At 41.3% G+C, this 25760-nt stretch overlaps 1 protein-coding gene across 4 annotated transcripts in view; it reads right to left on the bottom strand.

Annotated features, from left to right (window-relative positions):
- Positions 1–25760, bottom strand: part of INPP5A (inositol polyphosphate-5-phosphatase A) — a 329370-nt gene that overhangs the window by 132987 nt on the left and 170623 nt on the right. For all 4 annotated transcript variants that reach the window (XM_020794993.3, XM_078391263.1, XM_078391265.1 and 1 more), the window contains 2 exons: positions 13605–13668; positions 10672–10775 (listed from right to left, as the gene is read on the bottom strand). In XM_020794993.3, the coding sequence (XP_020650652.2) occupies positions 10672–10775; positions 13605–13668 (168 nt within the window). The remainder of the gene's footprint in view (positions 1–10671; positions 10776–13604; positions 13669–25760) is intronic.

Below are 25760 nucleotides of genomic sequence, written 5' to 3'. Positions count from 1 at the left end.
TAAATAAATAAATAAATAAATAAATAAATAATAGATAGATAGATAGATATAGATAGATAGATAGATAGATAGATAGATAGATAGATAGATAGATAGATAGATAGATAGATAGATAGATAGATAGATAGATAGATAGATAGATAGATAGATCTCCACTCACAAATTAGACTGAATTCTCATATCAAAGATTAACAAGAGAAAGGAGCCAGGTCTGTGTGTGTGTGTATGTGTTTTAAAGCATATTAGGTAAAGGTTCCCCTTGAAAATTTTTGTCCAGTCATGTTCAACTCTAGGGGTGATGTTCATCCCCGTTTCCAAGCCAGAGAGCCAGCGTTTTGTCCGAAGACAATCTTCCGTGGTCACATGGCCAGTGCGACTTAGACACGGAATGCTGTTACCTTCCCACCGAGGTGGTCCCTATTAATCTACTTGCATTTGCATGCTTTCGAACTGCTAGGTTGGTGGGAGCTGGGACGGGCGCTCACTCCATCACGTGGATTCGATCTTACGACTGCTTGGTCTTCTGACCCTGCAGCACAGGATTCTGCGGTTTAGCCCACAGCGCCACCACGTCCCTTAAAACATATCAGCAGGGAAAATTCTGCTATAAGAGTGAACACCCACTCTGTCCCCAACAAATGCCTCCTTCTCAAACCTTAACAATATTTAGGAAACACTAAGTATGCTTTTAAAAATATTTGGCTGCCCTAAATCCCTCTTAAAATCAAGAGAAGTTAATTTAGCTGTGATTAAGACAATAAATCCATGCACACGTCTTTTCAGGCAAGTCAAAAAGAGCTGAAAGTGATTATCCAGGTAGAGGATCAGATTGTCTGAATTAGTCTGATGTATGACATCCATTACTTTCAAATATAGCTTGGTACTGATTAAGCTTGATACAAATTTACTTTTGTGCAGTGGATTGGGCCCACTGAACAATATTCAAATGAATCAGTGGGACAGCAGTGCATTGTAATCAAGTGGTTATGATGCATTCTTTAATTGCTCAGAGTACAGTCACATTTATTTTAAATTCTGAAAGGAAAATTACAAAGCAAATGAGATTGTGTTTGCATATATCATGATACTGTCACTCTCAGTCACACTGAACGGCTGTCAGTCATGAACAAATGTCCTCTCTTGTAAATTTTCCTCAAATATGGAGCGACAACACTGGTGAAATAGAAGTGAACCAGGCCATTCTTTTTCCAAAGGGCTCAACTAGCCAAGACCTCTATGGTGTGACATACCATTCATCAAAGCAAGCAACAGCTCCATTCCACCAACAAATCAACTCATGACAAGCCATAGTAGCAAATGGCACAGAAAAAAAAAGATTCTTCTGCATGTTTGTAGAAGGTGATCAGTATACCCCAGTGACTGAGAACTTTGGAATGCTACTTTAGGCAGGTGTTTATTATTTTTTAAAGTATCCTGACCACCCTCTAAGTTTAGGCTGGCTTCCAAACTATTTAATTGTTTTATTTAAAATATTTAAATATCCTTCATTCACAACATTCCAGGGAATTGCACAAAAATCAACCAAACAAAAATTAAATTACAATACAAGTATGAACATCCAGAATAAAACAACAGCAATAAAATATGCAGTAATTTCAGAGAGCATATCTATAACAGTCTTTACTAAGACTCATATTTTAAAAAAATGCAAGTGGCTAATTCTCTTATCCTGCTTCCTCTTTCCTGATATACTCTCTCCCCCCTAAAGGACACTCCTGAAAGTCTGGAGACCCCTTGAAAGAGCAGGGGCCCTGGCATGGCTCTGGGGGGAAAAGATACTACTGGAGGAGAAAACTGAGGGACATCAGGATCCCCCAATGGGCAAGCATCTTTTACTTGTAGTTATCCATAGGGCTTTCTAGATCCTGCTCAACTGGAAAGCTCAACAAGTTGAATTAGTCCTATTTCACAGCCTGCAGAAAAAGAAAGGCTTCACAGTGTCCTCTCTCTCTCTCTCTGTGTGTGAAGTCTTAATCATAGATATATTTCTAAATCTGTTTGTACTGATGCAAGACTTCTCACATTTGTAACAAGTTTTGAGGATGAAATTTCTGAGCATACTTGTACTGTAATCCTGCAACTATATATTGCTATAGTTCAAGGTATTTGGGACAGCAGTGTTCTGCCTGTGAACCGAGCCCTTTCTGGCCCTTTCCAAGGACGACCAGAGTCAGCCACAGAACCTTCCACCTTCAGATGTTTCCAAGGATGTCTCATTTGCCGTGTTCTGGGACAGAGAAGGGGACTAACGGGCACTTTCTCAAGTTTACAACTTTGGATCGTTCAACCCCTAAAGGAAATAACTTACTGGGATATGCCTATTCAAAATAGAGACGGACCTAAGAAATAACAAAATGAGAGGAATTAGAGATGTGGATATTCGTATTCGTATACAAATCCCCCCCCTGCGCAGGTGGAGATAACAAGAGTCCATTCACTGACGGGCTAATGCTGTGGGGTCCATGCTGCTCCGGAGATCGCAGTCGCCGCGCCACTCTTGGCAGGAGGTGGGATGACAAGCCTCTCTGCCAGGTCGAAGAGTGGCTTGGCGATCGCGATCTCCGGCGTGATAGCATGGGAGCGCAGACCCTGCGGCACTAACCTATCAGTGAGTGGAGTTATCTCCACTTGTGCAGGGGGATTTGTATACGAATATGAATACCCCCATGACTTAGAGAAATGCAATGCCTATTTTGAAATCTTTGGCACTTTATGATGATTGTTGTGGGTTTTTTGGGCTCTTTGGCCATGTCCTGAAGTTTGTTCTTCCTGACGTTTCACCAGTCTCTGTGGCCGGCATCTTCAGAGGACTGGAGTAGGAACTCTGTCCTTGAAGATACTGGCCACAGAGACTGGCGAAACGTCAGGAAGAACAACCTTCAGAACACGGCCAAAGAATCCGAAAAACCCACAACAACCATCAGATCCCGGCTATGAAAGCCTTTGAGAATACATTTGGCACTTTATCTTAGGGAGAAGAGAGGCACAGGCTACCCATTATTCAAATGCTTTGAATGTAGGTGAAATGGCTATACATTTTTAAAGGACCCAAATAGTCTAACAGGTTTCTTCCCAACGAATACCAGCAAAGGGCTTTCACATAATACCGTATTTTTCGCTCCATAAGACGCACCTTTCCATAAGACGCACCAAATTTTTAGGAGAAGAAAACAGGAAAAAATTATCTGCTTTCTTCTCCTAAAATTTGGTGAGCCTTATGGAGAGGTCCATCTTATGGAACACACCCTAGGGTCCTAGGGTGTGTTCCAGGACCCTTTGGAGCCTCCCCCTGCCTCCCTCGGGGGCGAGAGGGGGTGAAATCGCCACCTTCTGGGGCTCTTCTGAAGTTTCCCAAGCCTCAGAAGAGCCCCCAAAGGTGGTGATTTCATCCCCTCTGGCCCCCAGGGGAGGCAGGGTCAGTCTCCAAAGAGTCCTAGAACACACCCTAGGACCCTTTGGAGACTCACCCTGCCTCCCCCAGGTGACAGAGGGGGCAAAATAGGCAGCTTCCAGGATCTTTTCTGAGCCTTTCCAGGCTCAGAAAAGGTCCTGGAAGCTCCCGATTTTGCCCCCGCTGTCCCCGTGGGGGTGGGTGGGTGGGAGCCTGGCAAGGGTCCAAGGGAGCCTCCCACCCCCCCATGGGACCAGGGGGGGTAAAATCGCCAGCTCCCGATTTTACCCCCCCTGGCCACGTGGGGGTGGGTGGGGGGAGGGTGGCATGGGTCCAAGGGAGGGTCCCTTGGACCCTTGCCACCCTCCACCCACCCCCCCATGGGACCCGGGGGGGGGGTAAAATCGCCAGGTTCTGGGAGTGTTTGGAGGCTCCCCAAGCCTCCAAACACTCCCAGAAGCTGGCGATTTTAACCTCCCTGGCCCCATGGGGGTGGGTGGGTGGGAGCCTGGCAAGGGTCCTGGGAGGCTCTCTTGGACCCTTGACACCCTCCACCCCCCCCCCATGGGACCAGGGGGGGTAAAATCGCCAGCTTCTGGGAGTGTTTGGAGGCTTGGAGCTTTTACCCCCCCTGGTCCCATGGGGGGGGTGGAGGGTGTCAAGGGTCCAAGGGAGGGTCCCTTGGACCCTTGCCACCCTCCACCCACCCCCCACGGAGCGGGGGGGGTGTTTAAAATCGCCAGGTTCTGAGTGTGTTTGGAGGCTTATCAAGCTTCCAAACACTCCCAGAACCTGGCGATTTCGCCAGGGCTGGCCCCGTGGGGGGTGGGGGGAGGGTGGCAAGGGTCCTGGGAGGCTCCCTTGGACCCTTGCCACCCTCCACCCACCCGCCCATGGGACCAGGGGGGGTAAAATCGCCAGGTTCTGGGAGTGTTTGGAGGCTCCCCAAGCCTCCAAACACTCCCAGAAGCTGGCGATTTTACCCCCCCTGGCCCCGTGGGGGTGGGTGGGGGGAGGGTGGCATGGGTCCAAGGGAGGGTCCCTTGGACCCTTGCCACCCTCCACCCACCCCCCACGGAGCGGGGGGGGGGTGTTTAAAATCGCCAGGTTCTGAGTGTGTTTGGAGGCTTATCAAGCTTCCAAACACTCCCAGAACCTGGCGATTTCGCCAGGGCTGGCCCCGTGGGGGGTGGGGGGAGGGTGGCAAGGGTCCTGGGAGGCTCCCTTGGACCCTTGCCACCCTCCACCCACCCGCCCATGGGACCAGGGGGGGTAAAATCGCCAGGTTCTGGGAGTGTTTGGAGGCTCCCCAAGCCTCCAAACACTCCCAGAACCTGGCGATTTTACCCCCCCTGGCCCCGTGGGGGTGGGTGGGGGGAGAGTGGCATGGGTCCAAGGGAGGGTCCCTTGGACCCTTGCCACCGTCCACCCACCCCCCACGGAGCGGGGGGGGTGTTTAAAATCGCCAGCTTCTGAGTGTGTTTGGAGGCTTATCAAGCTTCCAAACACTCCCAGAACCTGGCGATTTCGCCAGGGCTGGCCCCGTGGGGGGTGGGGGGAGGGTGGCAAGGGTCCTGGGAGGCTCCCTTGGACCCTTGCCACCCTCCACCCACCCGCCCATGGGACCAGGGGGGGTAAAATCGCCAGGTTCTGGGAGTGTTTGGAGGCTCCCCAAGCCTCCAAACACTCCCAGAAGCTGGCGATTTTACCCCCCCTGGCCCCGTGGGGGTGGGTGGGGGGAGGGTGGCATGGGTCCAAGGGAGGGTCCCTTGGACCCTTGCCACCCTCCACCCACCCCCCACGGAGCGGGGGGGGGTGTTTAAAATCGCCAGCTTCTGAGTGTGTTTGGAGGCTTATCAAGCTTCCAAACACTCCTAGAACCTGGCGATTTCGCCAGGGCTGGCCCCGTGGGGGGTGGGGGGAGGGTGGCAAGGGTCCTGGGAGGCTCCCTTGGACCCTTGCCACCCTCCACCCACCCGCCCATGGGACCAGGGGGGGTAAAATCGCCAGGTTCTGGGAGTGTTTGGAGGCTCCCCAAGCCTCCAAACACTCCCAGAACCTGGCGATTTTACCCCCCCTGGCCCCGTGGGGGTGGGTGGGGGGAGAGTGGCATGGGTCCAAGGGAGGGTCCCTTGGACCCTTGGCACCCTCCACCCACCCCCCCATGGGACCAAGGGGGGTAAAATCGCCAGGTTCTGGGAGTGTTTTGAGGCTTGGGAAGCCTCAAAACACTCCCAGAACCTGGAGATTTTGCCAGTGCTGGCCGGTGCGTGGGTGGGAGGAGCGTCGCAAGGATCTGAGTGAGCTCCCAGGACCCTTGCGACGTTCCCCCCACCTGGAAGCTGGCGATTTCGCCGGTGCTGGCCCCGTGGGGGCGTGGGGGAGCCTCGCAAGGGTCCTGGAAGGCTCACCCGGACCCTTGCGACGCTCCCCCCCACGGGGCCAGCAGCGACGAAATTGCTGCATTCACACCATTAGACGCACTGACTTCCCCACCCACATTTTGGAGGGGGGAAAGTGCGTCTTATGGTGCAAAAAATACGGTATTTTAATATGTTTGTGGGGGGGAAGGAAGTTGGTTATCCATGTCACTCTTTTGCAGCAAAAATGGTAAACAATCTCATGGCACCTTAAAGATTGACAAATTTCATAGACCCACTTCACCCAGTGATGATGAACACGGTGCATAGTCAGGAAAGCTCATGAAAAAAACCTATTATGTTTCAAAGTACCAAATGATTCTCGGTTCCTACAGATTTAGAGTGGTCATATAGACCAGATGGGCGGGGTATAAATCAAATAAATAAATCAAATAATAAATAAATTTAAGAGAATGTTTATTTTCCCAAAATCTCTATGACCCACCTCTCGCGTTATTTTGCTGCTTTACTTTCATAAAACTAGCATTGACAGGATACAAATATATGCTTCTCTTTTGATATTGTTCCTAAGCCAGAAATACACAATGATTTATTTTCATGTTTTATTCATAGATTGAATCATGTCTACATAACATTTGGCGACTATATCACTGACATTGGAACCTTTTAACTTTGCAGAAGTATCCTGACTTTACTACTGAACAAAAACGATCATGTTATTGTGGTCAAGGAACCACCATATTTATATATTGCTCTTATTCATTGTTATTTTCTCTGTTAAAACCCCATAATGCAAATAAAAACTGGAAACTGGCCAGTGCATTAAATTAGCCAGTTTGATGCTTGGATATGATTAAAGTTAAAATGAATTCTGTCTATCTGGTGCAAATTAAGATAAGTTCTGTACAGAATAAAGCTGTTTTTCAATGTGCCGCTGAATACAGTAAACAACTGAAAAGTAGGCAATATGCTCACAAATTCAGAGGGCAGACAACAATTCCCATCTTTATGAAAACTGAACTGTGCAAAACAAATAATTTAACTGAACTAATACTCTTAGGGTGGGGTTGGCAGCACTGGCACTGAGCATTCAAAACATTTTGTAGGCAACATTTGCTCCTAGTCAGACGGGACACTGTGATAAAGAAATGGGAACTCTGCGATGAAATTGATCACGTTGGGAGAAATTTGGGTTTCATTTAAAAGACTTGTGATCAGAGCTCTGGTACGGACTCACAAATTCCTGGACCTAGTATGTGCTCACAGACAGTCTGTTTCTAAATTCGTAGTGACTATCTATTTGCACCACTAGCTTCCACCTAGTTACAACTGGTGGACTTTACACAATTGTAGCTTTCATACTGCTTCCAACTTATAGTGACTCTATGAATTAGTGAACTCCAATAGGTCCTATCATTAACAGACCTGCTTATGTTTTGCAAATTAAATAACATGCCTTCTTTTGTTGAGTCCTTGACCACATGGTTAAAAAACAACAACTCCTAAGTAGATCCCCACAAATCCCACCCATATCACAGATAAAGGATAAGATCAGGGAATATAACATTGAATCCGATTGTGACAGGATAGGACTATTTAACTGTTAGGCTCACTTTTGCACAGAACAAAAAAAGCATGACTCCCAACATGGAAGCAGTAAAGGTTAGAGTTCTTTGGAGGGAGATCACTTTGAATTGAAGATTGTGGAAAGGGATGTATCAAGATGAATGAGCTGACAGATAGAGACATGAAGGGTGACAAAGGGCCCTGAAGAACTGGAGGATTTATTATTGGTGCAAGTTATTCTAAAACTCTGGTTTCATTATCTATGCATGTGGAATGTTCACATAAAGGAAGACCTGCTCCCTCCATTGTCACTTCCATCATCTACTTACAGTTGGTGAGTAATGAATCTACAGAGGAAGAACTTCTTGCGTCCATGAGGGCTATATGATTCAGAACCCTGGAAAATATGGGCTCCAACACACATGGGCAGCTTCCACAAATAGCAAAGCCCCCCTCCCGGTCTCATCACTCTCCATATCATGGAGGATATCACTGACATCATGGACAGATTGGACAGGGCTAGAGCACTTCCATCTTTGTGCAAATTTTCTACATGGATAATAATTCTGAATTGGGGCTGAGGTCTCTGCTGGATCTGGGAGTGGAAGAGGAAGTCAATGTGAACCCACTAACAACATGTTAACTTACACAAATTGTAGGCACTGAGCCCTCTGAGATCAAAATAAATATCTGTGACTGCTTCTGAAAAAAGCAACTGATGCCTTGTTTAGAATATTGCTGAAATGACCTAGGGCTGAAGGCACCATCAGCTGTATATTAGTAATAATGATCTTAGAACTACAGAGGTGGAAGGATAATCAACTTCAGCCCCTGTCAAGGAGGCACAGTGGGGAATCAAACTCCCAACATCTGGTTCTGCAGCCAGATACCTAAACCACTAAGCTATCCAGCAGTTCTCTCAGAGCAAGACACCATTGGCTGTTCCACCTATGACAGCAAATGACTTGGACCATCACTTATTAGTCAACTGCTATCTACTATCACTGGACTTTGCCCCTCTCTCCCCAAATGTGTGGTGGATAGGAACCAAAACTAAAAGTGATATACCACCGTCACATTCCTAGGTGTTCTGCCTGTAATGGAAATTCCAAATGTTCTAATAAGCCTCTACTACTGCTAGGAATTACAATGCGATATTAGCAGTAACAAGATTTTCCCCTCTGCCAACTTGTACTCTGCACTGCCAACAACATGCTCTGCAGGGTTTCTCAGCTTTCTGGAGGATGTTTGGAAAGGCTGCAGGAGGGAGAGATCATCCCCTACTACTTCCACCAGCAGAAAACTGGCTACTATCTTGTATTTGCTTGGGCTGTTTCATTTCTCTAAGGCATACACTGCTGAAATGAATTATAGATCACTGGAATCAAGGCATTCCAATTCTTTCCAGGCATGGTGAAATTCAAAACTATAGTGAACAGGTTCTTAGCAGTAACAAGTATGTTACAAGAGCAAACATGTAGAGCTGTGAGTTAACACCAGTTCACAAAGGAAAGTTTAGGAAGAGGCATAGGTGTGGTGCTGAACTGTGGTGAGTGTATGGGTAAAGACGTAATGGGATCAGAAAGGGCAACTACTCTCGTGTTTCCATTTCTAACCCATTTCCCTGTTAGGGTACTCAAAGCAAACCCTTTTTTTTGTTCCAAGTAGGAATCTTCTTGAGAAAGCAGGATATTTTCTTTTGATTCAGCAGCAGATATCAATGCTGTTCAAATTTATCTTTCGATAAGGTGTTATCTAGATTTTAGAACATGGCAGCTCCATGTCCTAAGAAAATGAGTTCAGCATCTTTCACTTTATACAATATTAAGTCTCTCTCCAGTTTTCCTGTTAATAAGATTCCTTTAGCCAGCAGACAGATTGTGAATACAGGCAGTTTCATCTACTAAAAGACAACATAAATCATCATTGAGAAAAGAGAGACTGCAATAAGGTTATCACGATACAGCCTTCTCCATGAAAGGTTTGCATTAAAGCATTAGTGAAATTAATTCATCTTTCACAAGAGCTTTGAGCAGTATCGGTGATCTATGATAACAACCAATTTCTCACTATGTGGGGGCTGGGAGGAATTGCTCAGCCATGATAGACTACACAAATCTGCTTTTTAAAAATGACCTAACATTATCTGGAGTGTTGCTCCCAAAGGCATCGTTTTGAGATGCGTGCACAGCCAAGAGAAGCCATAAATCAACACAGAAAGTTTTGTTACTTTTATATGCAGTGGGCTGTAATTATTTTGAATGGCATTATGCCTCAATCATTGTAATTACTTTTAGATCATCCTTAAGCGACAGTAATAAAAAGAAAAGAAATCAGTCTTTAACTAAGGGCAAACCACACACCTCTCCCTCCAAAGAACATAAATGTTACATTAGAAGAGTGTGTAAAAATACTGCAATGTAAAGTAGATGTAAATTTTGCCAGGTAAGCACACAAAATAAACACTGTTTTACAGAGCCATGGACCATGTTTGATTAAGGCAGCAGCACTCCTATATACTTAACTAGGAGTAGGCCCCATGAAACTCGGTGAGTTTTACTTCTGTGTACATTTATGCAACTTTGCATAGTTAATCACATTTTATAAACAAAGCTAACTGGGTTAATATAGAGATTAGTTGGATTTCTCTGTTGGAGTTGCTAAATGCCTGTAAGACTTGAGAGACACTCAGTTATGCCAACAGAAAGCCAGGTAAGCTCCTGCTATGGGAAAATATGAGTCATATAAGACACACTCCCGGGTAGCCTCAGCAGCTTGTTACTTTGATATGACATCTTGTTTGATCAGCTTTTTTCCTCATAAGGTGGGGAAAATGTTGCTCTGACATGATCTGTACAACTGGTTCTGGATAGGGTTGCATCTCTCTTCAGGGGTCAGGTACACATGCTTTAGAAACAGTTTGGAAACTTTAGTTAGTAACGAATGTGGCAGTAAGAATGCTTATAGGGTCCAAAAGGTGTGGAAGCATTACACCAATTCTGTGCCCATGATGCTATTTGTTTCCTGGCAGGACTTGAAGTTCTAATTATGACCTTTGAAACCCTAAAAGTTTTGGAACCCTGTTGTCTAAAAGATCAGCTACGCATCTATGAGGCTGCCTCTGCTTTAAGGTCAGTTTCTAAAAGCCTGCTCAGGGACTCATCAGTAAGAGATTTCAGACTGAATAGTAAAAAAAGCAGTATTTTTAGCTCCTCAATTAACATATAGTTCCATCCGCACCACCATCACCTGCACAAATAAGATCACAATAAAGCTGTTTGTCCTCTGGAACTGCCACTTGTTCATACTTACCTCTGGGAAATAATCCTGTGGGAACTTTTCTTTTTCCAGCATAGGTGTACTTTCTAACGTATCTGAGTAGATTTCTTTTCCCGTAACTTTTTTGTACTTCTTAGCTAGGAGAAAATAAAAAGTTTTTAGCATGCCTCCGTTACGAGAACCAGATTTTAGCAAGCACAACTTTTCTTTTCAAAAGCCTCTTTGGCAACTTGTTCTTTGGAGATTCGTTGTACATTTTAAAACTGTTCTGATCTTAGAGCATCTTGTTTTACTTATACATATTTTGCATTAATTTGCTGTATAGGTTTATTAATTAACTGTATATACTTGGGATGAAATAAATAGTAAATTGGGATGATACTGGAAATCAATGAAAACATAACTTCAGCAAGTTTTTGCTATGTGGAAGTACAGTGCAAGGTCATGCTGGAGAAGCTAATCATGGTGGGAAACTTGTTGCTTTTAATTTCCTACTGCTGCATGAACAATATTCTTGTGTCGTGATTCACAAGACAGTACACACAAATGCTCATATTTTGCAGTATTATATGCTCTGCTTTTTCTTATATATTGTTTCATTTATTATTAGAAGTGTAGCATGCACCCCAAACCACCTCTTGTTTTGCAATCCATTTCACCAACTATGGATAGAAACCATGGATGTAAACCACAAGGCAGTGGGACATACTTTCATTTTAATATGGATTCTTCCATGTACAGATTCACAGGCTCTAACCCACAGCTTCAGGTGACAAGCTTCTAATTCTTCTGCCATTATACTTTGAGGTGAGAACACTGAAGATTATTTGTGAAGTGCTCTTTCTAGTGATACAGTCAGCCTTAGGAACCTATGACTATAATGGTCTGTAAAGTGGGATCAAGGAAGTGGCTGCTCCAACTCCCACTTCTTCAGTTCACCAGATTTACCTCAATGTATGCTATCCCTTCAACTACTGCTTTCTCTTCAATGAACTGTTAGATGGATGGAGGAAGGAATAACTGCAGTGTTGAGGAGGAACTGAACCTATTGTAGAACTGGTGTAATGTAGGCATTATGTTGAAAAGGGCCTTTAAAATATTTAACATCTAAATTTGTGAAAAGACAGGGCACTCCTTTCTGAGGGTCCCCGATTTCTGCTACTGTTCCCCTTCCCACCAAAGCCCCAGAAAACACAACACAAAGTGCTTGGTAGGCCCTTCCAGATCCCATGCAGTCGCATTTTCAAAGTACTGGGGGTGAAATCAGATTTAAATATAAATAAATCACAATAAGATGAAGGTTGATTTTGGTGATGTAAGCAGTCAGGTACAAAATCAAGAATTAGCACTAAACGTTAAGTGGATAGATTGCCAAAGTCCACTTGATTAAGAGTAACTCATATTATTGCTCCATAGTCATTAAACTGACACAGGTGGGGAAAATGAGTGGACAGGCAAGTTAATATCTCATTTAAAATTTCTCTCTCTCTTGCAATGTACATTGTTCTCTATCAGGAATAAAATATTGATGATGAGTTTTGAACATTATGTCTGCGATTCTACTTCAACATAAAAAAAATGATGAGTAGAAGGATTTATGGTAGTTAAACCTTGAAATGCAATACTCACAGAATAGCTATTCAAATCTTTCACTCAGAACAGGCATTCCCTGTTCCCATCCTACCTTCAATTACTAGAAAAGGGGCAATCTATCTTGAGTAAGAGCAAGAATAATGAAACGGAACAATTGAGACAATTAGTGCGCTCACAATTTCAATGATGTTTCAAATAAATGTGGTGCAAAGACAGAGAATGAATGTGACCTGTCTCAATGAGTGAAATGAAGTTTATGAGATTTTTATGTTGAAATATGAGGAGATATTTCTCAAAATTCTGAGTGGTGTACTTTTATCAAAGTTGTTCCACGTGATAGAAGAAAGTATAATTTAAATCTTCGTATCTACTGTGATTTTCTATAATACATACATATAGAAAAGTGAAACACACTTTATTGACATTTTCTTTTCTAGTATCAAAATAACAGTGTGATACAGTGAATTAAAGAGTGCTGCGGTTCTCATTTTGATTCAGCCATGAAGTTTACTTGGTGATCTTGACCATGGCCTCGCCAGGTAAACAAAGAATCACTAATATGATCTTGTCACAAGTATTCATTGGATTATGAATCAAGCATGCAGTTATTCATAGTAACCAATCTTTATGTGTACATTATTGATACCACTCATGTGAAAAGCAAAATTTACTCTGGTGGTTATTAGAAAACCTATCAGATTTTCTTCACCAAGCACCAATCCTGCTCCCAAAAGAAGCAAATAATCTGTGCCCCTTTCTGTACCTTATATTTTGAGGTGTGCGCTTGCAATATCACAAGCTTTCATGAACATAAAAATGGAACATGTAAATGCAACAAACACAGGGTTCACTGATCAGAAGGCAGCTCATGTGAAAAACACATGCAACGACAAACTTAGATTTGTGCAACATAATGTGTCAAACAAATCCATGAAAGCAATGTGGGCTCTTCCTTCTACTATGAACAGAACCCAACTGTGTGACATAAGCTGCATGACCCTACTTATTTCTACACAAAAGGAAGCGTCATTGAATTCAGTGGAATTCGAGGTTCACTGAATTTAGTGACACTTACTGATGTAGGTAAATACATGTTGCAACTTACTGACCTTGTTTCTAAGAGCCTCATGGCGCAGTGGTTAAACCGCTGTACCGCAGCCAAAACTGTGCTCATGACCTGGGGTTCAATCCCAGGTAGCCGGCTCAAGGTTGACTCAGCGTTCTATCCTTCTGAGGTCGGTAAAATGAGTACCCAGCTTGCTGGAGGGGCAATGTGTAGCCTGCATAATTAACTTGTAAACCGCCCAGAGAGTGCTTGAAGCACTATGGGGCAGTATATAAGCAGCACGCTTTGCTTTTGCTTTTATACTCACCTTTGAAGTCAAACTGGTATATGTTTTTCAAGGATTCATGTAGAAAGTAAAAACTTCCCAGTGCCTGTATGAAAACAAAACAGAAAAAAACAGATGTTCAGCAAAATATAAACATGGCTTTCAAAACTTAAACCTGAACTGTTTTAATGGTACTGTTTGTTAGAAACTGAAATAAAAGATGGACATTCAACACGCAAACAATTTATTTATCTCACTTTTTCTTTAAATACGCAGTTAAAATGCTTATATTTTGGAGACCACCTATGTCAGGACACCTGTGTTTGATTCATAGTAAATAAATCAAATGCATTTACATCAGAAATATAGTTACATTTCAAAATCAAGAACATAATATCCTAAAGGAGTGGTTCAGGCAAAATGGCTAGAGAGTCTTACTTGTAATTTTGTGTTACGCCGGGGATTCTAATAACAATCCAATACTTACTAGAGTTTGGGAAAGCTACTTCCTTGGCTTTCCTAGAATCACCCAATGGCCATGCTTGCTGGGGCACTCTGTGATTGGGGGGGGGGGCAAGTAACTAAGTTTTCCAAGTCCTAGCCTTTCCCACAGTTTCTGAATTTTTATTTCACTGAGGAAAGGATATTGATTTTGTGAGACACAAGTTTCGTTATACTTACCTCTTCTGCAGAAAAATCAAAGGTGCAGGAGATCATGATTTTAATTTTAAAAACTGGATTTTTAAAATTGTGATTTAAATCAATTTGATTTTTTTTAAAAAAATCAATGATTTTTATCCACCCTGCAGGAGATGCCTCTTCTTTTTAATTTGACTACCCTCTGTGAGCTTCAGGCATGTGAATAGATTCAACAGTCTGGAAACACAGTAATTTTTCCAACACAAGAGGTGGGTCAGAGTAGGTAACAGAGTATTAAACACATCTTCCAGGATAGATGTGCCACTTTTAGGACCACGTCCATATAATAGCTCACTGCCAATCTTTGGATCCTTTCCTTTCCTCTTGCTGCCAGTGCCTGTTCATCTGTCCTTTCTGAGTATGTATAGCAATGAAAGATGTGTGGATTGGACTCAGAAGGAGTCCACAGTGGTGGAGAGGAAAGATCCTGTTGAGGAAAACTTGGTCAAGGGCAACCGAAAACCTGTAGCAGGCATTTTACTTCACCAGTCTGATGTGTTGGCCTATACAGTAACTCCAACCCTGCTACCCAGGGGTGATGAGAGCTCTAATCCATATAGAAGGCTCTAAGTGGGATGAGGCTGCTCTAAACTATCATCCATGATAGTGCTGTGCTAGGTAATAGCATCTCTAGCACTACTGTGGGAACTGTCAAAACTGGACTTACATCATAATCACATCTGGCAAGTCCTTCTAAAATCCTTCAGTGGATTCCACCCTGGCAAAAAACTTTCTTTCTCCCACCCCTCCCTATACATCTCATGTTTGGAAAAAAATTGATGGCCGGCAAAGCAAAGTAAAAGATCCACAGAACAAATGAAAGACTAATATTCAGGTTCTTGCTTCATTAGCCTTTTCAGCAGCATCTTAAGTTTTAAGCAAACCCAAATGATACAATTACAGAACACAAAAGCCTGACTGTACAAATTTTGCTTTTATGAAAGTGATAAACAATATGTATGTCACTACAAGAAGAAGCCCTTAAAAACACTGTAATTTAAGAATTATCACAGTGTGTCAAGAAAACCTACCAGGAAAGAAAACATTTGCCTCTTCTAAATTGCTAATGAAACTATATGAAAATATTAGAAGTTTTTATCTCAAATAATACTTTTTTTTCTTACTCTGACTGTTTATCAGAATGGTTAACTTTGGGGTTCTCCCTAAGAATGTCTGCTGCTGCTTTTTATTGGTCTCTTCCATGTGCAAATAAATGGAAGAATGTAACAATAGTGGTGGTGGTGGTGGTGGTGGTGGTGGTGAATAATAATAATAATAATAATAATAATAATAATAATAATAATAATAATAATAATAATAATAATAATAATAATAATAATAATAATAATAATAATAATAATAATAATAATAATAATAAACGAGAAGAACTGAAGCAAGCTGCTTGGATCACAGGAAAGTGTACTCATTAATTAAATTGTGTGACAGTGTTTTCTGTTGGATGAACTAATATGTCAGGGAGACAGGCAGGACCTCGTGTTCGAGCTTTTGACAAATCAGCAAACATTCAGTCTCTCGCTGTGCAGCTTCTCATAAATAATTCAGCAATCAGTGAGCCAAAACTCCTCTCTGCCAGAAGGGTGTCCCTGTTTTCTCATGAAAGAGATTTCTTTTACTGCTCCCTCCCCCAGAGTTGAAAATCAAATCAAATAATCTCTTTGGTCACCAATATCCCATGGAGTAATTAAATTTCTTCCCCTTTCAAATGAAAGAAATGCAAGGAGAAACATAGACTCTGAATCTAGAAGGTCCTACATTCATTCCAGATGTGTGAAAGACGTCTGGATACATGGCCCCCACAACATTTTGCTGGCAGAGATGGAAGGAAAAGATGTCCTCTCATCTTTGCTTCTTAATCTTTCTGCAATATTGCAACATCCCAGGGATAGGAAACACAGGGAGTGATGGAGGGATTAGACTACAACTTCCATAATACATCAGCGATCATAGCCAGTACTATAAGATTCTAAAAAGCAGCCATCTTCCAACTCTGCAACCTTCATTTGCTTGGGACAGAAGAGCAGATCCTCCCCAAGATCAGTACCAATCAAGGCACAAGAGTTTGTACTCTCTCAAGGGGCCCTACTACTCTCTAACGTTTGCTCATGGATGACGTAAATTTTTCCTGACACACACCGATCTACTACTGGCAGAATAATTAATAGATCATCATCATCATCATGGGCTTTTATATATATATGATCCTGCTGGTCTGTGACTGTAATAAAGAATGATGATGATGAAAATTAATAGAGCACACCATACTCACAATAGACCTTGTGCACAAGGAAGTGTGCAAAGTGAGATATAAAATGGGGCAAGTCTCTTTATGCCAATAAATATTTTAAGATATTTAAGATTATGTGTCCATCCATTAACATGTTTCTGAATGGCAATGGTATATTTTGTTAATCCAAACAGTATGTGTTGAAGCCATTCTTAGTGATGTGATACTTAGCCTTTAATACGGTTTCATAAGGTATTTTTGCTCCTATGTAAAACTCAAAACAAACTCTCACCGTATGATTAATTACAGTGAGACTATAGTAACAGAAAAATGTTAACCATAATAGAAAAATGAAAGCATCTATAAAACACAGAGCCCATTATGCCTATTTAATTATCAATTAGATGCTGTAATAAGGGTCATTTCACTTCCATAAACTTAATAATCACAGACAAGTACTTAAAATAAAAGGTTTAAATAATTACCACACAGAGTAAACAGTCTCTGCATTACCCCACCAAATGTGCTAAAGCTAATATTGCAATTATGAAGAGTGCTTTAAATAAATTTAAAATAAATTCCCAATGATGACTCAGAAAGTGTAATTCATGTAGTCATAAAATCCATAATTAGCTTTAATGAATATTTAAAGTCAAAGTTCAACCTAACTTTTTCAGTGTTTAACCTACTATATCAATATAGCTCAAGGAATGCATTTGTCACTAAAAATGACAGCATCTGAATATTAATTAGTATAGGTCAATGCTGACAGGAAGTCCTTATCTCTTGCCAGTCCTTTTGGCTGTAGTGCATGTCACCAATATGTTTGTCACGTCTGATATTATTGATTACCCGCCCGTTTAGCCAAAAACAATTAAAAGGTTTGCATTTGCTTGTTGGGGTTTTTTTTTTACATATTTATAAACCTGATTGTCAAGAGCACTTATTTTTCCATTAGAAAAATGCAGTCTATTAGCTGCCATATTTCAGTCTGAGGAGCAGAAGCAAATCAAGAGCTGCAATAACCCAAGACAGCATGACAAACATTTTTACATAAAAGCACTCCTTTGTGCGTCAGCTTAAAAAAACAACAAGATGATGCTTCATTGGTCTCTTCTGAATAGTAGTCTAAATGGGCCATTGTTATTACTAGGTACAACACATTTAAAAGCAAAACTAATTTGAAAGCTGGGCCTTTTGTGTTCCTTAACAGCTGTATTTAGATGCAAATACTGTAGAAACATTAATGTATTATTTATAATTAGAAATAGATTAAGCTGCAGCTTCATGGCCTTCTGTGGCACTAGTTCCATAGACACCATACTCTTACAGCAGTGGGGGGCACTTCTGAACTACAGACTAAATCAATCAATTTCCAATCCATCAATCGATATAGTGCTGAAGCTGTTCTGGGATCTAGATATAAAAGGCAAGGAAACATCCAAAAGAAAGCCAGGGAAAATATGGAGTTCCTTAGTTATTTCATGTTCTCAATAAAAGTTCCTTTAGTTTTCTGTACTCGGGTGCGTGTTTCTTCTACCTGAAAAAACTGGCTGTGTACACAAATCAAGTCATTAAAAAATAATCTATCACTTGTTATCTACAAACAAATTAGGTGTCCGTAATTTATCATTCCCTACATTAGTGTTATCAGCCAAAGTACACAGCATTAAATGGCTATTGTATTTTGTTTTCACATCAGGTCTTGTCTATCTGATATGCAGGCATCTGGAACTTTAAAAGTGATCAAATTCTTTGTATTAACTCTTGAACAACCCTCTGGCCTGATCCTGAGCTCTAAAGTCCCGGTTGAGTTGTTACAATAAAGCACATACTGAAAAAGTCAAATGCAGAAATGCTGAAGCTTCAAAGATGGTGAGGATGACCCTGCCCAAGTTCATTTGATTTCATTCTTCTCTCTCTCTCTCTCTCTCTCTCTCTCTTGATTTCTTATTTCAACACTAATTTAATGTTTATAGAAAGTGCAGCATACATTCCAAATATCCAGTGGCAGGTATACACATTCCACAGATAAAATGCAAGCAGACAACCTAATTTTGCTCAGGGGCCATCTCTTTACAGATAGCAAAATATTAAGTTCCCTGGTCTGATAACAGCAACAAAATTACTAGGTTAATGAATCAACTGCCTCTACCTCCCAACTCTGATTCTACATAACAAGTTGAGATGTCAAAATCAGCAACAGCACATGTTTGAAATTTACTGCCACTGTCCAATTTTACATTAAGCAACTGTTTGCAAATGTTTGACATTTGAGAAAGTTAACCAGAAAGATACTGTTGTTTATGTGTTCTCATTTACCTCTGTAGATTATCAAAATGCTGTAGTGTATTCAGTTAGCCTTATCTACCAGGATTAAAAGAAAAAAAAACAAAAATTTGCACTGACTAAGCTGTGCGGAATATTTTGCCCCTTAAAATTCCAACATACTGAGGCTTAATGGGAGGGCCAGGTTTATATTTATTCAGCTTGCACTGCCTGAGCATAGTGAATTAAGAGTACACACATCCTCCCTTCAAATGGGCCCAGTCTTCTGATACCCAGAGTATGTCGTTTCTGCTTCAAGGCATCACAATTCACCAAAACCTTGAAAATGCAAAAATGCAATAGAGTTGTTGGGAAAGTTTTTGTCCTGATGATTGCTTGCCTGTAGACAATAACAAAGTAAGAAAACTGGGCATGGCAAATGTCTGTAATCTGGACATTTTTTTTTTTTTTGGCAAATAATCAGTGCAGCAGAATCTGTGTATTATGATTTAGCTCTATGTGAATTCTAAAATGTCCCATCCTGATGCATAAAAGTTAATAAATGCCAGAAGGTTTACACAAGTATCCCATAAGCTGGTATCTGCAATTTTGATCTTGTTCTCATAGAAGTCTAACTAACTCTAGAGTAGAGCTTGGAAGTAACTCACTAACAAATAACAAGTTCTTTGCCATTGACGGCTTTCCCTAATAACACACATATAGCCATATTACACTGCAAATGTAACTCAGTGAGGAATAACTACACTCCTTTTTGCAGTAGAATAGTAATTTTTAGTTTCACTGTTATGAGTATATGGGTCTTTTTCAGTGGTGGTGGTGGACTATCATAGTTAAGAACTGATTTGTGCTGCTGTGTCATGTGAGTAAACAGTGAAATCAATAGAAGGAGTGTGCATTTTCTACCACAAACTGGTGGCTTCTACCAGCTAGCCCACTGAGAAACTTTTTTCAATCTTAAAAAATAACCCAGGCTTTTAAGATGGTATTTAATAAATGGATGTTGATTGCTTCACTGTTTCGCTCCAGGTAAGCTGCAGTGTGCTTGAACAAAAATTATAGTTTAGCATTATGTGGATGGCTGCAAAGAGATGGAAAACTTCCACTGTCTGTTTTAACTTGGTACATCTGAACTGGAAGAAGTCCGAAGAATTTAAGTGAAGAATTCTTTGTTTTTTAACAAGCATCATAAACCAGGAATGAGGTCATGTGGTCTTCTCAATTTTTCATCAGCCCTGATCAGCATAAGCAAAAGTGAAGTTGCCATCTTAGAAGGTCTAGAGGGCCACACGTTCCACATCCCTGTCATAACCCATGTCCTGAATACTGGCTGGTTTCCAAGGTTTCAAGCAGAACCATCATATAACATTTTCACACTTTCCTGCCACGGATTTTAAGCCATGTGGAACTGCACCTTGCACCTCTGCTAACCTAAGTCACTAGGATGTTTTGAAAAAATTATTATTACCATTCAATAGAAAAGCCTAAAGTTGACCCAACATTTACCTGGATCCCTGACTTTAAACCACTGTAATTAAAACACCACTTGGCTTGAAATCAATTTAGTATTGCATGGATCTCTTCTTCTATAATAGACTCTGTGATGGCAAATTCAATTTGTTGAGAAGACATTATTGCCTATTTCATTTAGTATTATCCAGGTCAGCTCTCAGTGGGAAGGGTATCATGTGGTAAAATGTGTATTTAGCATGTCACAGTCACTAGATGCTCCTCAGTATCTCCAGAAATATTCGTAAGCTACCTCAAAATAAGAGATGATTGATTTACAAAGTACCAAATTTCAAATTTCATATTCTAAGGCTAAACATGAAATAATTGGACAGAGCTGTCCCCTTGTCTGACCCAGCACAATCAAGCCCCTTTCAAGGTTGACTGCCTGCATGAGAAATATGTGCATAATTTTATTTTGTCTCCCATCCAACGTTCAATGTTAGAAGTTAATTAAATTGCTTGTCCATTGTATTCATCCACTTACAAAGTTAATGATATTCTGTTCCTGAATTAAGGAGAATTTTATAAAGCCTGCACTATGGAACCTGGCATGCTGTACATGGAGAAGCTGAACTCTGTCATAGCTTCTGCTTGCAGCTCTTCTAATTAGGAAACAAAATGAATGTTTCTGTGTCTGCCAAGGCAGAGGACAAGTCATTCCGACAGTGAGGCAAAATGCTTTGTACAACAGCAACTTAATAATATCTCATGCTTGACTATAATAAATTTTTCAGGATTAATAAACCTGTTAAACTTTTAAGACCGCCATAACAAAGATGAGCTATAGTGTAACAAGGCAGCCTTTAAAGGAAGGCCAATGGTTTGAAAGAAAGAAATAGTTTGTTACAAGGACATTAGCCTTGAAGATTTTAAAATCAGCTAAAATGGTGTCTTAGTTATAGAATCATAGAATAATGGGAGTTGGAAGGGGCCTATAAAGCTCTCAAATGCAACCCCCTCCTCAATGCAGGAATCCAAATCAGAGCATATCTGACAGATGGTTGTCTAATTTCATGCAGTGGTTCAGACAAAGATTGGCATTCCCTCCACCCTGCAAACCTCAACCTTTTATTTAACATGGAACTATAAGGTTTTTAAAATGGAAATGATGTTCATTTTATACAAGGCATTTCAGCCAATATCTATCAAACTGGCATGTGGGACTTTGAACACTGTGAAAAGGGAGGAAGAGGACACTGTTGGCCTGAGGATGGTGTAATGACAACCCTGCACATTTTATCAGTAACACAGTTACAAGACAACCAAGGCTCAGAGCTAATCAAAGTGACTCAACAATACTGGAGAAAGGGCAACCTGAACCAAATGAAGTAGTTCAGGAAAGAAAGCACACACTAGGAGAAATCTGTGTGAGAACTATGTGAGCTGGGAGCTGACAACAGAAGCAAGGGAAAAGGAAGCAAGTGAAAGACACAGGATTAAGGAAATGAGATGTTTGTAAAATGGAGAGGAGCTTGGAGGATTAAATGAGTGTAGAACAGGTGCAGGAGAACCCATGAAGTCAGCAGGCTCATGGAAACTCTGGACTTTTGAGTTTTGAACAACAGCCCCACCAGAACATGGCAGTTTGTGCTGCGCCTCTGGAAAAAGCAATAAGAAAGTGGTCATGAGGGAGACGGAAGGTGCATTGAAAGTAGTTCTCTGAAGTTGAATCAGTATAGATCATGGATGAATGAATGGCACCATAGCTTGGCCACATACCAATGAAGCATCCCTTTGTGATGGAGCATGCAATGAGCTCTGAATTTAATTTCCAAAATGCTGCTTTTTGGACTATAAATCCCAAAATACCACCCCATGCATGTCCAGTGGCCAAGTTGGCTAGGGTATTCTTGGAACTCTAGCCCCAAAAAGTAACTTTTATGGACCACAGCCTATAGTTCAGTTCATCAGATACATGAAGAATTGTCCAGGATTTCACACACACATATGACACATGCATGAAGGGATAGGAGTGCAGAGAGAACGACTAAAAGGAAATGAGATGCAGAAGTTATTGTTAGTGATGTAACCATTTAATTTACCTCTGCTCTCAGTGTCAACAGTCCCACCCAAACCACTCATATACTAGAGCCCTCTCTATTCAAAACAGAGTTCTAAATCAGGCTTGTCCAACCTTGGCCCTCCAGATGTTCTTGGACTTCAACTCCCAGAAATCCTGGCCAGCAGAGGTGGTGGTGAAGGCTTCTGGGAGCTGTAGTCTAAGAACATCTGGAGGGCCAAGGTTGGACAAGCCTGTTCTAAATCATGACGAAGACAGGGGCATACACATGAGCAAGAAGATCTGAAGAGGAGCTTGTAAACATGTCCAGCTGAACACGCATATAAGATCTTCTTGCTTTCACTTTCAAGATGGTAGTAGGAAGGATATTGGGGACAGGGGTTCCCTGATTTTCCCCGGGATTTTCAAATGATAACATCAAATCATCGTCGTTCAGTCGTTCAGTCGTGTCCTACTCTTCGTGACCCCATGGACCAGAGCACGCCAGGCCCTCCTATCTTCCACTGCCTCCCGGGGTTGTGTTAAATTCATGTTGGTTGCTTCGATGACACTGTCCAACCATCTCATCCTCTGTCATCCCCTTTTCCTCTTGCCTTCACACTTTCCTAACATCAAGGTCTTTTCCAAGGATTCTTCTCTTCTCATGAGATGGCCAAAGTATTGGAGCCTCAGCTTCAGGATCTGTCCTTCCAGTGAGCACTCAGGGTTGAATTCCTTTAAAATGGATAGGTTTGTTCTCCTTGCAGTCCAAGGGACTCTCAAGATCCTCCTCCAGCACCACAGTTCAAAAGCATCACTTCTTCGGCTGTCTGCTTTCTTTATGGTCCAGCTCTCACTTCCATATGTCACTATAGGAAAAACCATAGCTTTGACTATGCGGACTTTTGTTGGCAAGGTGATGTCTCTGCTATTTAAGATGCTGTCAAGGTTTGTCATCGCTTTCCTCCCAAGAAGCAGGGGTCTTTTAATTTCGGGGCTGCTGTCTCCATCTGAAGTGATCATGGAGCCCAAGAAAGTAAAATCTGTCACTGCCTCCATATCTTCCCCTTCTATTTCCCAAGAGGTGATGGGACTAGTGGCTATGATCTTATTTTTTTTGATGTTGAGCTTCAGACCAATTTTTGCACTCTCCTCTTTCACCCTTATTACAAGGTTCCTTAATTCCTCTTCACTTTCTGCCATCAGAGTGGTATCATCTGCATATCAGAGGTTGTTGATATTTCTTCCAGCAATCTTAATTCCGGCTTGGGATTCCTCCAGTCCAGCCTTCCGCATGATGTATTCTGCATATAAGTTAAATAAGCAGGGAGACAATATACAGCCTTGTCGTACTCCTTTCCCAATTTTGAACCAATCACTTGTTCCATATCCAGTTCTAACTGTTGCTTCCTGTCCCACATATAGATTTCTCAGGAGATAGATAAGGTGATCAGGCACTCCCATTTCTTTCATAAGTTGCCATAGTTTCCTGTGGTTCACAGTCAAAGGCTTTTGCATAGTCAATGAAGCAGAAGTAGATGTTTTTCTGGAACTCTCTGGCTTTCTCTATAATCCAGCGCATGTTAGCAATTTGGTCTCTAGTTCCTCTGCCCCTTCGGAATCCAGCTTGTACTTCTGGGAGTTCTCGGTCCACATACTACTGAAGCCTACCTTGGAGGATTTTGAGCATAACTTTGCTAGAGTGTGAAATGAGTGCAATTGTACGGTAGTTGGAGCATTCTTTGGCACTGCCCTTCTTATGGATTGGGATATAAACTGATCTCTTCCAGTCTTCTGGCCACTGTTGAGTTTTCCAAATTTGCTGGCATATTGAATGTAGCATCTTAACAGCATCATCTTTTAAGATTTTAAATAGTTCAACTGGAATGCCATCACCTCCACTGGCCTTGTTGTTAGCCTCTCCAGGATGCCTGGCTCAAGGTCAGAACCACACTATCTGTGTTGTCCGGGACATCCAGATCTTTCTAGTAGAATTTCTCTATGTATTCTTGCCATCTCTTCTTGATGTCTTCTGCTTCTGTTAGGTCCCTACCATTTTTGTCCTTTATCATGTCCATCTTTGCACAAAATGTTCATCTAATATCTCCAATTTTCCTGAACAGATCTCTGGTTTTTCCTTTTCTATTATTTTCCTCTATTTCTTTGCATTGTTCATTTAAGAAGGCCCCCTTGTCTCTCCTTGCTATTCTTTGGAAGTCTGCATTCAGTTTTCTGCAACTTTCCCTATCTCCCTTGCATTTTGTTTCCCTTCTCCTCTCTGCTATTTCTAAGGCCTCGTTGGACAGCCACTTTGCTTTCTTGATTTTCCTTTTCTTTGGGATGGTTTTGTTCCTGCCTCCTGTATAATGTTACGAGCCTCTATCCAAAGTTCTTCAGGCACTCTGTCCACCAAATCTAGTTCCTTAAATCTGTTCTTCACTTCCACTATGTATTCATAAGGGATGTGGTTTATATTATACCTGACATCTAAATAGGAAGTATATATATATCCTTTGAATTCTGGACAACTGTGCATCTGATAAAGTGATCAAACGTTCACATAAACTCATACTGTAATAATCCTTTTATTTTCTAAGGCTCAACAGGGCACTGCTGTTTCTCCTGCAACAAACTAATATGGCTAACTCTGGAAATTATTTTATTTTCTCACATGGACTCAGTTATCTTTGGAGCTCTATGAAAGTTCATTTTAAAAAACATCAAGAAACAAAAATTGAAAACACAGTCTAAGTAGGAGATAAAAGAGTCTATCATTGAGGAAAACAGTACCAAGATCATCTCTTATAAATAAGAAATCAAAGCCTGAAAGGCATTATTGTGATTGTACACTTTTAAAAATTCAAATACCATAATTCTAATATACTGCTTGGATGTTTATTAGCATTTCAATTTAATGTTTGAGCTATGGAGAACTCATCATCCAAATGTTACAGAATACAAATGGAAGCAATTGAGTGCTTTTTCTCCTTTTAATATCTCTATAATTATTTATTGACCAACTCCATCAACAAATAATCCAGGTATTTCAACAGGAGAATCCCCACTGACTTATACTTGATTTAATACTGTATTTTTTACCCTAGACAATAGGAAGGGAAACTAATCCCTCATTTATTGTCAATCATCCTATGCTGTTACCATACAAAGAGATATATTTGTTTTTGTTTTTTTAAAGAATATGTTATTTTACTGGGTTTGTGGTAGGATCAAACTTGCTAACAAAATGTCTGTGTACTATCTTACCATATGCTGGCTGAAATCCAGCAGTAAGTCACAACTGGAGCAGACCATTGAATCAGTGGGGATTTGGTAAGTCAACTTCTATGTAAGCGCCCAGGATTCAATGGTCCTGTTCTAGTTGTGACTTGTTACTTGATTTCAGGCAATAAGTCAGGAATGGAAACTCTAAAGATGAAGTTCTGAATATTCCTATCAC

The sequence above is a fragment of the Pogona vitticeps genome, chromosome 3 (assembly GCF_051106095.1).
Source record: "Pogona vitticeps strain Pit_001003342236 chromosome 3, PviZW2.1, whole genome shotgun sequence".
NCBI classification, from domain to species: Eukaryota; Metazoa; Chordata; class Lepidosauria; order Squamata; family Agamidae; genus Pogona; species Pogona vitticeps.
This window is presented reverse-complemented; position numbering and strand designations above follow the sequence as displayed.